Source organism: Quercus robur, chromosome 12 (genome assembly GCF_932294415.1).
Source record: "Quercus robur chromosome 12, dhQueRobu3.1, whole genome shotgun sequence".
Lineage (NCBI taxonomy): Eukaryota > Viridiplantae > Streptophyta > Magnoliopsida > Fagales > Fagaceae > Quercus > Quercus robur.
Genome location: NC_065545.1, coordinates 37,543,559 through 37,560,502, shown reverse-complemented (window position 1 = coordinate 37,560,502; position 16,944 = coordinate 37,543,559). Strand labels below are relative to the sequence as shown.

The 16,944-nt window shown below is 34.9% G+C and overlaps 1 protein-coding gene across 1 annotated transcript; it reads right to left on the bottom strand.

The window, feature by feature from the left end:
- Positions 1-7,038: 7,038 nt before the first annotated feature.
- Positions 7,039-15,502, bottom strand: LOC126708614 (type I inositol polyphosphate 5-phosphatase 2). Its single transcript, XM_050408425.1, has 11 exons — positions 15,139-15,502; positions 14,919-15,024; positions 14,744-14,836; positions 14,113-14,200; positions 13,922-14,026; positions 11,315-12,143; positions 10,627-10,811; positions 10,279-10,387; positions 10,024-10,172; positions 8,471-8,685; positions 7,039-7,424 (listed from the first exon to the last, which is right to left on the bottom strand). Exons 1-10 carry the CDS (start codon positions 15,166-15,168, stop codon positions 8,484-8,486), a joined length of 1,896 nt encoding a protein of 631 aa, XP_050264382.1. The 5' UTR covers positions 15,169-15,502; the 3' UTR covers positions 7,039-7,424; positions 8,471-8,483.
- Between the last annotated feature and the right edge of the window lie 1,442 nt (positions 15,503-16,944).

The window sequence follows — 16,944 nt, the reverse complement described above, 5'->3', positions numbered from 1 at the left end:
GCTTATTCAAAAAATTGTTCCTTTAGTGGTTCAGTCCTTTAGTTTACTCTGGAAAACAAATCTGATTTCCTCTTTGGCCTAAAAAGTAGCATTTGCTCCTAAATATGGCTGAAGATGAGCCGATCTAAGTATTACAAGTTCTGCATTATTTATTTAATTTTATTTGAACACGAGCCGAGGTTGAACTTATCAACAAACTAGATTACACTTGACTACATTTACATGAAGACATAATATTAATAGAAATTAAATATAACAAAATCATTATAAGCCAATATGAAATTATATATAAAAAGCTAAGATGACTTTCACATCTGGTTGTTGGGGTAGAATAGAAGTCAAAATGAAATTCTGAACAAAACCTACCAATTACTTTAATAAATTAAAGGAAAATAAAATCATAAACCATGGAGTAAATAAATACATAAAAAAAGAAAAAAAAAATTAAGAAGAAGAAGGAATAAGAATTTAACACCTCCCAAGATTTTAAGTCATTTTTGCTAAGTTTCAAATAAGCTCAAGACTTTTTCAAGGAAAATGGAGAACCTAAATACTGAGTGAGAGTGAGCTGTGAGCATATAGTACCGGTGAAAGCTTGAATAGCTATTAGTGGGAGAGCAACATGAAAGGGTGGAAATTTAGGGCAACATATGGAAGCTTGGGAATTGAAAAAGTTGAACTTTAATACCAAGCTAATGGTTTGACGTGTGGTGGGGGAGTTTGAATGATAAAGACAAAAAAAGTAATAGCTAGTAAATGAGTGAAAGACACTACATAGACAACTAAGAACAGTTGGGGGGGGGGTGGTGGTTGGGGGGTGCGGCGTGGGGCAATTGTTTTTTGGTGGGGGGCCAATTCTTACAAAAATGACTTAGGTCTTCAAATTTACCTGCTTTAGACCATTTTTAAACAATTTGGGGGTGGTCAAGGCCCCCCACTTAACAACATAGTTTCGGCTTTGGGCAGCGATCGTATTTTTGCAACCGTTAGTTTGTATATTTTTCGACCTTGGGTATTAATTTTATTCTTGCCACATTAATTTGTATGTTTTTTGCTAGTAAAATTTGTAATAGTTTTAGTAGTTTCATTCCCGGTTTTAGATTTGGGTCAAGATTAAGAGTCAAAATAAATCCAACTATGCAAGGAAGATATGGCCTGGAGATATTTGGAGTATTAGCCCAAAAGCTTTGGTTCAAAGATATGGATTGGGGAATTTTACAGATTCAAGGGTAAAAATTTATATCCTAATGGGTCATAATGGATTCAACGGTAAAAATGATATTTTCAAAATGAAATTTTTAGTTTTTGATCAGTTCATGCAAAAGAATAATCTTTATTTGTTGAAAATGATTTTAATTGAGCATGAATGCATGAAATAAAAATTTGAGAGACAAACACACACAAGGGAGAGGGGATGATGTTCAATTACAAAAACACACCACAAACTCCACTCAAAAACTATATTAACTTTTAAGGGAGAGTGGAGTAACTGCACTCAAATAACTTTGAAGGGAAAACGAGACAAGTTATACTACACAGAACTCTCTCCCTTAAACAATATGTGATAATTACCTTCTTTTTTTTCTTTTTTCTTTTTTTATATATAGAAACAGACGCACACATACACACATAGGAAAGAAGACGTAATTTTAACACAAAGGCATACCAAAAACTTCACTCAAAAGCCATATTAACTTTGAAAAGATGGTGTGGCAAGTTATACTTTACACAAACACATTCTCTTAGGGTGTGTTTATTTGAAGGTGAAATATGGTAGATGGAAAACTTTGGAGAGAAAATGAGAAGGAAAACTTTTTTAGAGTATGTTTGGTTCGGTGGGTGAGAAAGGAAAATAAATGGTGAGGCCCAGGTGTTTTCTCTCCAGGCCCACCAAAAAGTTTTTCCCCAAAATAGAGAGAAAACTGAAGAGAGAAAATAAGGCTGCTTAATGGACAAAAATGCCCATGTGCACCCAATTCGTCCAATTCCTTTTTTATTTCCTAGACGTTGCTTTATTGTTATTATTATTATTATTATTATTATTATTATTATTATTATTATTATTATATATCCTGGGCTGTGGGTGTAATAGTTGATTTGTTTTTCTTCTTTTTTCTTTTTCCTTTTTTTTTTTTTAACTAGACATGATTTTTTTTTGAGACATGATTTTTATTTTTTAATAAATTGGGTGATTGCTTTTTTTTTTTTTTTGTCACTTTTTTGTTTTAATTAGCAATCAATTTTTAACAAGGGTGTATGAGTAAATTTATATAAACTCACTTTTTTCCATCTCTCCACTTTTCCACTCCCAACCAAACAAAAAGGTGAGAAATTAAAATACTTTCTATCCTCCCACTTTTCCACCCCTCTAACCAAACGAACCCTTAAACAATATGGGACAATGAAATTTTGATTCTCATTGGTTCAATTGAAATAATCATCATGCAATGGAAGAAACTAAAGATAATTGTGAAATTTCTAAACATCAAAATTAATTATCTATTTTTTAAAATAAATAATTGAATTGATAATTTGGAAGATTACATTCCGATTGGAATCACCCTTGTAGAGTCCCGATTTGTGGCCCAAACCCAAAGTATAGGGGATCTCGACCCAATGAGCCCAATACAATAAATTTGTAGAGAGTGGATCAAAGAACTAGGCCCTAGTGAATTGAACAACGGCTAATATGGAATTAAATGACAATTAGGCATAAACAAGATGTATTGACATCAATAGACTTTCGGTCCGAGGAGGCTATAATCATATATATTGATCACAGTTAAATATAGACAATTTTGATTACTACAATGTTCTCCTTTTTCTTTTTTCGATCCCTTATCCCTGAAGAATCTTTCACCTTATATATCCTCCTTTGGATCGTCTTCACCCTCCACCTATTGATCATCCGAACCCTTACTTGAGTACCTGTCCCATTAGACACCTTTTCTGGTTTTCTGTGAGTTGTGATAGCCAAGGTAGTACTGTTCAGAAGTTTTCTCCACATAAATGCGGCCAGAAAAGTAGCTGCAGTGCATTTAATGCGGTGGTGGCAGCTTTCCCTTGGATATTTTTGACTTTCCTTTCTTCTCGTATGTTCATGAAGTATGTCTCTTTTATTGGAGCTTTCTGGAGAATTAGGTTGACAGATGGAGTACATATTGTGAACTATTTTCATCATGTCCAAGGAGGATTTCCTCCTCGGATTACCTCCCACTTGTTCCCCATATTTGAGACTTTAATTGGGAACGTTTAACAATTACTTGCTTCTCCTCGAACTTATCAATGTCCTCGAACAAGGCCCAAGGCCCAATACACTATTTTGGGCCCTAGTTTGCATGGCTTTATTGTGTTGTTCTTGAGAGACGTGACTCCCAACTTGAGAGTGGCTTTTGCTTGTGTGCGTAACGTGCACACTGTCTTCCCTATCTGTCCTACGTTCAAGATTGGCGAAAGGGTTTTCACGTTGAGATGCCATGAATTCTGCCTGATGTGAGCCTAAATTTGCCATTTTTTACCGTTGTTTTCACTATCACACAAGTTATTTCCAACAGACGGTGCCAATTGTAGAGTCCCGATTTGTGGCCCAAACCTAAAGTATAAAGGATCTCGGTCCAATGAGCCCAATACAATAAATTTGTAGAGAGTGGGTCAAAGAATTAGACTCTAATGAATTGAACTACGGCTAATATGGAATTAAATGACAATTAGGCACAAACAAGATGTATTGACATCAATAGACTTTCGGTTCGAGGAGGCTATAATCATATATATTGATTACAGTTAAATACAGAGACAATTTTGGTTACTACAGTGTTCTCCTTTTCCTTTTTTCGATCCCTTATCCAAGAAGAGTCTTTCACCTTATATATCCTCATTTGGATCATCTTCACCCTCCACCTGTTGATTATTCGAACCCTTACTTGAGTATCTGTCCCATCAGACACCCTCTCTGATTTTCTGTGAGTTGTGGTAGCCAAGGTAGTACTGTTCAAAGGTCTTCTCCACATAAATGCGGCCAAAAAAGTAGCTGTAGTGCATTTAATGCGATGGTGGCAGCTTTCCCTTGAATATTTTTAGGTTTCCTTCCTTCTCGTATGTTCATGAAGTATGTCTCTTTTATTGGAGCTTTTTCTGGAGGATTAAGCTGATAGATGGAGTACATATTGTGAACTATTTTCATCATGTCCGAGGAGGATTTCCGAGGACATTGATAAGTCCGACGAAGAGCAAGTAATTATTAAACGTTCCCAATTAAAGTCTCAAAGATAGGGAACAAGTGGGAGGTAATCTGAGGAGGAAATCCTCCTCGGACGTGATGAAAATAGTTCACAATATGTACTCCATCTGTCAGCCTAATCCTCCAGAAAGCTCCAATAAAAGAGACATACTTCATGAACATACGAGAAGGAAGGAAACCCAAAAATATCCAAGGGAAAGCTGCCACCATCGCATTAAATGCACTGCAACTACTTTTTTGGCCGCATTTATGTGGAGAAGACCTCTAAATAGTACTACCTTGGCTACCACAACTCATAGAAAACTAGAGAGAGTGTTTGATGAGACAGGTACTCAAGTAAGGGTTCAGATGATCAACAGATGGAGGGTGAAGATGATCCAAAGGAGGATATATAAGGTGAAAGACTCTTCATGGATAAGGGATCGAAAAAAGGAAAAGGAGAACATTGTAGTAATCAAAATTGTCTCTGTATTTAACTATGATCAATATATATGATTATAACCTCCTTGGACCGAAAGTCTATTGATGTCAATACATCTTGTTTGTGCCTGATTGTTATTTAATTCCATATTAGCCGTTGTTCAATTCATTAGGGCCTAATTCTTTGACCCACTCTCTACAAATTTATTCTATTGGGCTCATTGGGCCGAGATTCCCTATACTTTGGGTTTGGGCCACAAATCGGGACTCTACAACCCTCATCCTCATCCAAAGAATATTCCATTTTGATTATAAAAAACCATGGATTTTTTATTTAAAAATACAAACCATTATAATAATATAAAAAGACTAAAGTAAAATTTTGGCTATTAAAATTTGGAGTTATTTTCATTTTGGCATTTTTTTTTTCAAATTTTCATTTTGCCTTTTTAGGTTTGATTCCATTTTCATATTAGCCCTACTGTTGCCCATTTTAGTTAATAATTTGACCATTATGAGTATGTGTTTGGATTCACGTTGCGGGCGTCTGCGTTTCAGATTTCAGCGTTTTCCTTTTTTTTTTTTTTTTTTTTTTTTTTTCTTTTCACGCATTTCAGGTAGACAATTATCACTATAGTAGCACTGTTCACGCACTGTTCATGGGACCCACAACCACTTTATTCAAAAAAAAAAAAAAAAAAAAGAGTCCCACGACACTATTCACACATTTAAAAATTATTTTGCTACAGTGTTTCAGTGTTTCAGTTTTCAGTTTTCAGTTTCAGCAAAAATAAGTTGTATCCAAACGGACCCTGAGTCTCATTGTGGGCTGTGTGGCATACCCTCATTCGCTGATGGGCCTCATTGGGTGCAAGACTGGGCCTTGAGGTAGGCCCTAGATACATGGAGACATGAAGTAGATCAATGTATTGTGGGCTTTTTGTCTTAGAACTTTGGGTTTGGATTTTCAAAGCTTTGTTGGAAATGAAGAAGCCCTCAAGGCTTGTTTGTATTGGCCCAAGTATTGGCCATTCAAACTCTCGGCAAAGATTCTTAGACTAGGCAAGGAGGGCATGTAATACTTTCCCACCTTGTAGCTTAACCTCCAAATTTTATATGTTGGGATATAGGCTAGAGTATCTGATCCATGTAATTTTCATTTCCCTCAATAACATATGACTAAGCCCTTGTAACATTGATTTTGGAATTGATATACCATTTTATAATTTAATAAATTCTCGAGGTTTTTCTTAGTTTTCTCTATTTCAAATTAAAGTAAGTTGCAATTTCATTGTAAATCCCTTAATTTAAGAGGAAGTATATATGTAGTTGAGCCTCCATTATGAAACTCCTTTATTGAGGGATGCTAAATATCTCGCCCCCTCAAGTTGCAATTCTCACAACTACCCAAAGCAAATCTAGGAGGTGAGAAACTAGAAGCGTAGTTGAAAAGGGATGTTGGAAAGTGGAAGGAAATTATCAAATGCAAAAGGGAGGAGACTAGTGCGGACACAAGGTACAAGCCCCCAATTATATGCATGTACGGGAGGAAGAGCAAAAAGAAGACGGCCCAACCTGTGGCCTTATGAATGGAGTCTGCTAGTAATTGGGCTTGAGATTAAGTAAGCCTGAGCATTTAATAATTAGGGTTTCTTTATACATTTTTATTGTTAGCTATTTAAGCACTTTTTCTGATTATTGTAAGACAGTTTTGAGAATTATAAAAAAAACATGTGTTTCTTTTTACACTGGTGCCGACTCCAGTTTTGCTTGGTGCTGACTCTAAGCAACCTTTAGGTGCTGACTCCTATTGTTGTTTATTTGTTCCATTGAAATAGTGTGGTTGTCCTATGTCAGAGACTTTATATGCTTGTGTAGGGGAGGATAAGGATTCAGCTTGAGGTGAGAGCACAAGAGGGTTTACTGTTGCATTGAAGCTGCTATGACAACCACAGGAAATTGATGTCCTCTATGTTGAGTTTAGATATGTACTCTCCATTAGGAGAATTTACTGTAAGATCTCTAGTTTGCTTATTTTCTGGGATTGGCATTGTTGTACTTTTAGATTTAAGGTGCTTCTCTTTTGTGTTTTAATTGCAGCTGCAGGGGAGTTTGAGTGGCAATCTATGGAACTGCAGTTTTGGGTTCTGCAGCATTTATCTGCTTGTCACTTTAGTTTGTGCTCATTGTTCTATCTCTCTTTGGGTAATAGTATTGATCTCATTTATAAATAAAACAATATATATATATATATTGTTATTTTTCTGTGTAATTTAAACTGCTAAAAGAACATTGAAATTACAGTTAAACAAAAACATATTGCACACTTTATCATTGGAATCAACTAGGCTTTTAATTACTTCTAAAAAAGAAATTGATAAAAAAGCAACTAACTCAAGTTACAGGCTAGTATATCTTAAATTTATGGTAGCTCCACAAACCCATCACAAAATTTGAAAACAGAACCATACAGACCCGCAACACTACAAAACCAGTAAACCCACCGATAACACAAATGTTTGGAGGTCCTCTAGAAATAGAAGCAAATAGGTTGGCTTTTGCTATATACATTCATTCCTTATTCCTCTTAACTTATTAGCTTGTATGACCTAAATCAGACTTGTGATCCCAGCTGAAATACTTGACTGTGACAATCACTTCTTGTAAGCTATAGTCAGACATTGATGGTGTTGGTTGATGGCATCTTGACACCCACTAATCAGACAAGGTACCGCCTTGCAACATGCCATAATGATTTGCAACCCTGTTTGAGAGTTTAATTATGTTAGTATATGCATGGAACATCGATCTCGTTATATTCTTCAAATCATAGATAAGCAAGTAACTTCATCTAGCCATCTTTAAGATACTTTTCAGGAGCCTCTTGCAAAGAATCACTCCAATGAGGCATAAATTTCCAAAACACAAAAGATTCACTCTAAGATGGTTGTCTGATTATCTGACCAGGTTTAAGTAAATGACTAAAAAGGATCAACTAGAAAGGTCCACTTAAAAGTGAGTTGCATACTGCCAAGAGCCTTTTAGCTCAATTAGCACCTTCTAGTGTTTCCAATGAAAACATCAAGGGTTCAAATCCTCCCACCCTCAACTATCAATGTATCAACAACAACAAAAAGTGGGTTGCATACTATTTGGTATAGAACATCTAACGTTATCAATTATCACAGTCTGCCACACATAAGTAATACCGACATGTGCAAAAGGAAGGAACAATGTATTCAGAGTTTGAACTATCCTTCAGAATCAGCAGTGGTAAGAATCTAATACATATACTGTTCTTTTTCAGAAAGATGATGTGATTACTCGGACATATTTGAAGAAATTAAAAATAAATTTCCAGAAACAAAATTGACTTGACTTATGGACAACATAACAGATAATCTTGAAAATTTATAGCTATTGTGCTATGTATTTAGTTTAACTTTACATCAATCCAGAGTAATCTTTTAGATCTACTAACAATCTCAAATATGATGGCCTATGATATTATTTTGCTGAGTTTCACATATATGAAAAATGAAGCAAAAGATTTGACTCTAGATAATTATGGCTGTTTAAACAAACTATTTTCGTGAATAGATCTCTTAGGTGGATTCAGTTAATGTCAAGTTTAATCCATGTAACATTTACAGGCACTTGCTATTGATTTCCTCCCTGTCACTTTAAAACCTTAGAACACAGCACATTGTGAAAGATTATTTGAGACTAATTATGATACTGGTTAAAAGCATTTGTTAAAACTTGTCTTTCATCTTTTCGTAATTTTCAATAATGAATTGGGACAGTTACCTCTGCTAAGATTCTAATTCTCTTCATCAAGGAAAATTTCAGGATGTACAGCTGCACTGTTGACATTGAGAGCCCTTTTCAGTTTCCGATGGTCTAGGACTTCAACTTCAACCAAGAAATCTGAACTAACTGGTCGATGATCTGAGAGCCTTATCTCTGCCCGCTTGTAGGAAACTTGTTTTATGCCTTTTCCTAACCAAAGTATACGATCACACCTGCATAATATATCAACTGCTCAGTTAGCTAAATTCCTGAGCATTTGTCTAAAGAAAGCTACATTTTGTCAATACTTGATCAATATTTCATTGAACATACTCAAGTTGACTCATACAGTCTTAAGTTCTAAGGGATCAAGCTCTATCACTTGATCTGAAAAAATAGCTAATCCAATGCACTCCACTCAAGTTTTGAGTCCACTTGTTGAGTATCAAAGCAATGGAGCTCAGGATGTGCAGAGAAAAACTGTTAATTCTACCAACCTGACCCATACCAATGTGTTTGGACTACTTTTTTCCAGGCTAATGGGTTAGAATGGTTTCAAAACTAGAAAAACCAACTAGAAAGGTTTGGTATCAGGTTCAAAAGTTTTGACAAACAGGTGAACCCAATCAAATACAACAATTATGTTACCAAAAAATATATATATATATATAGTATAGTATTATTGCCATTTGTTCAATACTGATTTTTTATTAGAACCTATTTTATATTATTTATTTCTTAATAAAATATGTAAACAACAACGCAATGGGGCCTAGATGGGCATTGTTAGCAATGATCCATCTTAGTTAAAAATTTAACCATACTTTTACATCTAGAATGGGTCTTCAGATGTTTTGGCCAAATTGTGCAGCAAGAAAAAATTATTTTTATAATAAGATCTTAAATGGTTAGATGAATTATTGGAATGATTCAAATAATTGAAATGCTTTTCAGAGTTACTAAAATAATCATTAAAGACAAAAGGCCCAAATCGACCTGATACTACTAGTCTAAATTGACAACCTAAATCGATCCAAAATGATCACATTTGGATTGGTTCAGTTTGGTCGGTTTGGCTACTATCCAAACCGTGATTTTTGGTTTGAAAAGACCTCCAAAATCAAACCAGCCCAACCTTATGTCCATCCCTAAATGATACCATGGAAAGTAAAAACTTTAAATGATACATTTTTTTTTGGGGGGGGGGGGGGGGGGGAGAGAGACAACAGGGCACTGTTTGTTGCATACATTGTGTGCATTTACACACTGCCCAAGACAAACAGACTAGAAAATGTGACTTAAAATCATGTATTCAATTGTATTTTGGCAGTGTGTAAATGCACATGTGTGCAACATAATTTTCCTCAAAAAAAACCATGTCTTCAGTAAAAAGTATTAGAATTATGGTTAAGTGATTAAATTTATCATTTTCTAATGATTTTTTCTTTTAAGAGAATCGGTAATTTAACAAAAAACACAGCTAAGAGATAATTTTTGAGTTTTCCCCCATCAATCCCTTTTCCTCAACACCAGGTTCACAATCTTGATAGTCCCAAGAAAGTAGTGCTTACCAAGCTGGAGATCTCTTCTTCTCACATTCTTTTGGGTTTTCACCAACATATCTATTAGAGTTGATTTCATACTTGTAAGTGGGTAGAAACTCTATCTTCCCCTCTTTCCATCCATCAAATACGTGCCCACTATGGAGTTCCTTGCTTAGCTGCCACATAAAAGGATATCATTGAACATCAAATTTCCAATGATGCAAATTTATTTCCATCCATCAAATTTCCAATAATGCAAACTTAAAGCATTACAGGTCTCACCTGATCGTTGTTGAGAAGTTCAGCCAACCTTCTTAAAGCTACCAATTTCCTCACTTCCTCATCCAACATATTGATGCGATAATTCAAATCCCCAAACCAAAATATCTGACTGCTTACAAAGGGATCCAATCATAAATTTACATTCCAGGTAAAAAAATATTAGAGATTAAATAACAACATATTTTGATCAACTATTGAATAAAACAACAGTATCTGAACCAGTCTAAACATAGTAGACCTATGACCAAATTGAAATTCCATGCTGCAACAAGTTTCCTTACAAAACAAAGCTCACATGAAGATTTTGTGCTACATAAATGGAATTTCAAATGCGAAAATAATGCTTACTCATGAGAAGGAATTGTTTGTGGTTGATCTGTATCGAAGATAGATGAGAAATGGGTCCGCCGTATAATTTCATTAACATCAGAATTACGCCTCTGTTCAGCCCCATCCTTCTGACCAGAAGTCAGATGAGAACAAACAAAGCACATCCGGGATTGAAACAAAGACATGCTAACAGAAACCGATCCCTACATCAGCAACCACAATTTGGTTAAGACATCCAGTCAAATCGAAACAAGTAATCATCATACACATATAGTGAAATGTCATCTCCCCTCTACAATTGATGCAATCTCCAGCCTGCCACCAATCACATTGCAATGCATCATAATATGGAGGGCACTGTTTTCTTGTCATAGAAGTAAAAAAATTCAAGTGAACTAACCAAATATTGCTTACTATTTAGTGGCATGGAAGCAACAACCCTTCATAGCATGATGCAGTGTGATGTATTTCTCTCCAGACTGTAGCAATAATGTAATAACAAGTAGTTGTAGAGGTTAAGAACCCAATTATGAAGGTTCTATTTTAGTCTCAGCCATTATCAATGTAATTTTCAAATTTCACAAGGTTGCATCCAGGAAAGAGATCAACCCCCACCACCATTCTTTTTAGTGTGTGTGCATGTGAGGAAGGGGAACACATTTGCTATTAAGGTTGTTGCCTTTCAATAATGAATTAAAGGCACTACCTTATTTCCCATGTAGCCCATTAGACCAACTCCAACAGGAGAAACTTTCAAATTGTTGATATGTCTTCTGAAGCTCTTTCGCACCCAAACTGATACGTATATCCCTACCATCTGCTTGCTGACAATCCTCACATACCTATGACGTGACTTCAAACAATTTTTGGTAACTTCATTAGTTTGCTGAGCCTGTGGAAGTTCAAGAAATTCATCATCTTCCTCATCAGAAAAAGTTCCGGATACATTAGATAGAGAATCAAGAACTTCAGGCTTCTCTTGCTGCTCCATCCACAACAAGCCTAAGTCATCTGAACTATGGTGCGAACGTTTCAATCTACTACATTCTAATGCAAAACTTTTAGGACTTGCTGGTAGAGAATTGTCTGTCGTGTTAAATCCAATTCTTGCAGAACTACTGAATACTCTCCGCAATTTTGAATTGGAGGAGATCACTTGAGGGGTTGCATCTAATGAACGTTCAGGCCAGTCTAATCCATTATTGCAATCAATACCATATATTCTCTTCAATGGTAAATTCATTCCAAAACCAATTACTTTATCCAATGCCTCCTGTTCCATGTCATAATTATTTGTTGTCATGACGTATTCATCGCTCATCATCTCTAATGTATCAACCTCAGCTTCAAGTACATCAGCAACAGAAGAAGTCCTCATCACTGGGGAGGGTGGGGCACTATAGCATTTGTGTTTGCTTTCAGGTTCCAAAGATTTGTTGAGGGTTTTTCGTATGATCGCCTCCCATTTTGGTATGGTGCTACTATCCTCAGCCCCCAGTACATTCCCTGCATTCAAAGGGACTACCTCTTGGAAACTGGAAAAAGCAAATAGATTATATTAAAATCAGTTGATAGACTATTAAACCTTCTCGATCAGCAGCCAAAAGTTTTTCCTAATAAATGACCATTGTATAGAAGAGAGAGAGAACACTTTAACACGCAATGTCAACAGTCCCAAAATCATGAAGGACAGCCGCATGCACTTTTAGTTTTAGATTTAGATATAAAAGAATCAAAAAGATTATATATGTAAAGGGAGAAACATTGCAGCTTAAACAAACAAGAACATGAGACCATTCAACATGTTGCTTCTTGAAATGTGGAAAAATATTAGGTATATGTTTGTTTCCAGAGTACTTAAGAAATCTGCAGCAACTGAAATATGAGCAGAATTTATTCCAGTTCAATGAACTTGAAACATTCTGGGTCTGAATGTTGGAGGAAAGCGTAGATGGATGTATATTATTTGATTTTAATGTGTATACATGTGAATTTAGGTTTGCTTTTTAAGTGTAATACATTACGAATCAACATGCCCTCAGACCCAAAAAAAAAGGCTCTGGGACCCAAGGTGAACACTGAACAGTAATGAGTCAATTGCCAAAATCCAGTTGGTAGCAGAATCTTTGCCAAGAACAAATGTCAGGCAAGGAAATCTACCATATTGGCTATGCAGTACAAACTCATTCAACCAAAAGCCCTCCAAAATATCCCTAGACTAGAACATATAAAAGGATAATTATGTAGATTAGACATGGATGTCCCATGGTAAAAGATTCACAGAATCATCTTCTGCATGGCTAGATACATACAAATTCTTGTTAAATCTAAAATGAAGCCTTTGACTAGACCACAAAACTTAGGAACCTAAAAGCAAATAGGCATATTGATGAAGTCAAGATTAAAAGAAGAAAAGGTGTTGATCTATACTTGAAATGCAACCAGCATATACTTGACTTACTAGTAATCTAGTCATGAAAGGTGATAAAAACCTAAATAAGAATCATGTCTGAGTATGAATGTGCAACCACAATGTTTGATTGGAGATTTAATGATTCATCCTTTAGATAATTAATCCATATAACCTTAAAGCTATGAAAAGAATTTTGATAATTCTTCATTAGATCTAGTGCACCATGGACCTGGGATCCCAGGTTATACTTCAAAGATTTGGAAACTCAAGTTCAATTTAGTTAAATGTACTGTCTCCTCTAATATCATATGCCTAAACTTTGTTCTCTCCATGCTTATAAGTAATCCAAAAATTCACAAATATAATATTCATTTAGGATTTAAAAGAAAATCAAATTGTATAACTTTGGCTTGTTGAGATATCCCTTGCATACTAAATCAATCTAGTCTCTTTTACATGGTAAGAGACTCAACATACAAGCTAGTAGTGTGTACAAATAATCATGAAGTCGAACAAAACCCAAGGAAGAGATCACCATATTCACATAAGATAAAGAATAAAGCTCAATAAATTTTATCAAAAGAAGAAAGAAATACCCAGTTCTGTGCAATACAGTACTGATTCATTCAATTTTCATAGGACATCCCAGCATCTGACTACAAAGTTGGTCATTTTTTAAGGTCAGCATTCTACTATTTTCAACATATTCTACCTGAACTTATTAATGAGATGGTTTTTAATATAATATTTCTTTTTTGACTATAAAGTGTTCAAAAACATTGATAGGCACTATTAGCTTTGACAATCAAATGTATCTTAGTCAAACACTGAAGTTTATACAAGACACAAATTGACCGTTATCTAATGAAGCACAAGTCACAGGAATGATGAAGTACTCACCCAAGAATGTAAATATCTGCTGGCTCTTCTGTACAAAGCCAGTCATCAATCTCAAGATCTTCACATGGAAGTCTTCCAGCAACATTCCAAGTACCAATTGTCACCCTACAGTAAATAAATGTCATTATAAGAATCCAGTGAGAAAGAAAATAGTAATACCTATAGATAGCGTAGGCAGGTCACCGTCGAACCTCACATCCTTTGTATTTATGTACTGCGCACGCAGAGTTTCTGATTTTCCTCTTCTGTGTCGTAACTGATACCCCTTGGAAGGTGTATCTGCATGAATGGAAATCAAAACCAAAGATGATAGTTATCAGATGACAAAATCATTAAAATATTAGGAAACTATTTCACATATTATTAAGCTGATTGACCAAAAGGTTTCTTTGGCTCCATTCAGATTTAAGGGACTAAGATGGAACTAAAGAAAAATGCTAATATAATTTGCATGATCCATACCATGCTTCAAATCCAAGGTCACATAAAAAAGCAAAACAAATTCTGACCATGGTAGCCTTCAGCTAAGAATAAACAATTAGAAATGTTCAACAAAGAAATAACAGCAAAACTATATAGAAACAAAACAAGGAAGATCACAGAGATGAGACTTCCACAGTTTTTAGAATTTAAACCAAAAGGAGCTTAACGCCTTAAACACAGATGTTCTTAGAAAAAATAAGCACTGGTAAATGGTAAAACATTCCAGTAATAGTAAAGAAGACAGAAAATATGCATACTTTTAATTAAACATGAATAGATATTGAGAAAGCAGTTTCATCCTAATAGGACCAATCAATTAAACAGAAAGCAAAGTATTGCCTGAAGTTTGACAGGGGAAAATGGATTGGTTCCTTTGTGTCCTATGGGCATGCTCCTCATCCGCTTGCATATTTGCATCTTTAAGAGAGCAAGCTGGAAAAAAGTTTCAGAAATCATAATCAAGCACAGAAGGCAAAACAAATGACTTGCAGTGGTAAACATGCTAAAACCATACCATCATCTTCACTCTCAGTTTCAGTGTCAACCTCATCTTCGCTAAAATCATACACCTTAGGCTGTATATTTAACCATTTCTTCATCACAATGGAAGGCCAAAAGGCCTGCAATCAAATGTAATTGGCCAAATAAATCATCAAGAAATCATATCTATATTTATATACAATCTTAATACACAAAAACTGGTAAAAGAAGTCCTTGATGACTTCAAAACATACCTCAGAATGCTTCCCTCGCCTGGTTCTCATTCTCTTAAGATCAAAAACTTTACACTAAAAGCCAGAAACACTTATGTACTAGACTTTCAAGCCACAGGTTCTTGAATCTTGAAACAAGCACAAGCATGCAATTGTCACTGTTCTAGCAGATAAATAATCAACTAAGAATTTTCCTAGACATAACTATATGAGACAGTCTATGGGTAGGCTTATTTAATGCCAATAAAAGGAGCACTCATGCGAGGACCAAATAGAAAGGACAGAAAAAATCTGGACATATCTAACAGACATCTTCAACCTCAAGTTGCAAAAAAAGAATACTCAATGGTCCTTCCTTACGTTGCAATTTTCAAATGAATAACATAATAAGAAAGATATAGTTGAAAATTCAATAGCAGACCAAAAAGTTCAATAAAAGCAAAAATGTCATTTTCATGACAACCAATGTGCAGTCCTAAAAATCCGTTGATGCTACAGCTATTTCTTTCAGCAAGGTGGTGGGAAAAATAAGCCATTGACAGAGAGAGAAAAGTATAATATAATCAAAGAAACCCCATTAAGAAGAAATCATATAATCAATAATTGCCAACAATTTAATGAACCCAAAAGCTAACTACACATAAGCATTAAAAAAATCCAACTGGGTGCTCATAACAATGCAAATTGCTGACTCATCCACACACCTTAATCTGCAAATCACAATGATCCAACAACAGTAAGCTAATCTCACCCGACACACACACACTTAGATTCAATTCAGAAACCAAATCCACAATGTATCTGCCAATAACAAACAGTGATTTAACACTAGCAACTATAGACCTATATATCCTAATAATAAACACAACAATTATATGAAACATGATAACAAACCATTCGTGTCAGTCATTCACAGTCACAGCCAAGATTTGCAGTGACCCGCAACATAGAATAAAATAATTAGACAAAATAAAGGGGTTGACACTAAAAAATAGAACCCAAGTCAATTGGGTAACTAAAAAAAATAAATTAAAAAATAATTATGCTAAATCACAGCTGTAGACTAATTGGTAGGTCGGTAGACCTTTATTTGTTTTGTTTTAAAAAAATATTGACCACTATCTAACTGTATAATATATTATAATAGTAACAAAGTAATATTATATACTAAATTGTACAAAAATGGTCCATGACATGAAATATTGAAAAATTAAAAAACACGTGACCACATTGGAGGACCCAGTCCGCACTATATGTGAATGTGATCAACTATGAGTCTGTTTTCCACTGTTATAAAATCCTATCCACGGTTTTGGCTGGCAAAACATATACTAAATAGCAAACACAAGCCGTCCCAAGGAAACAAAAATTACGACCAACAACAACGTAAAAGACTTTTTATGGCAGCCATGCAATTAGAATAATAACCAAATGGAAAGCTAAGCGTTAGGAAGGAAGGTACAATTTTTTATGTCGGGGCAATTATATTATATGATATGATATTATATTATGCTGTCCAGCTAAAATTGTGTTTTGAAGATATAATTTTAATTATAATTATGAAATAATGTTTTGAGCTGTATCTCACCACTCATATCCGTAATGCTCATATGCAACTTTTTATAACGAATTTCATAATATCTGTGGATTTATCATTTTTTCTCTACCATTCAACGATTTTTGTATAATTGTGAAATTTGTTGAAGAAAAAAAAAAATTGTGTCCGGAACATTACTGTATTTAAATATTGAAGTTTGAGGGTGTGTACGGCAGCTGTACAAATTGTGGGAGGGAATTGTAGCATTTTGGACTGGAAATATCTAAGGG

Coding starts and splice junctions, on each gene's coding strand:
- LOC126708614 (XM_050408425.1), bottom strand. CDS start 15,168: ATGAGAACCAGGCGAGGGAAGCATTCTGAG. Junction 14,837..14,918: donor AACTGAGAGTGAAGATGATG/GTATGGTTTTAG, acceptor ACTTTTTTCCAG/CTTGCTCTCTTAAAGATGCA. Junction 12,144..13,921: donor GCAGATATTTACATTCTTGG/GTGAGTACTTCA, acceptor TGCTTTTTCCAG/TTTCCAAGAGGTAGTCCCTT.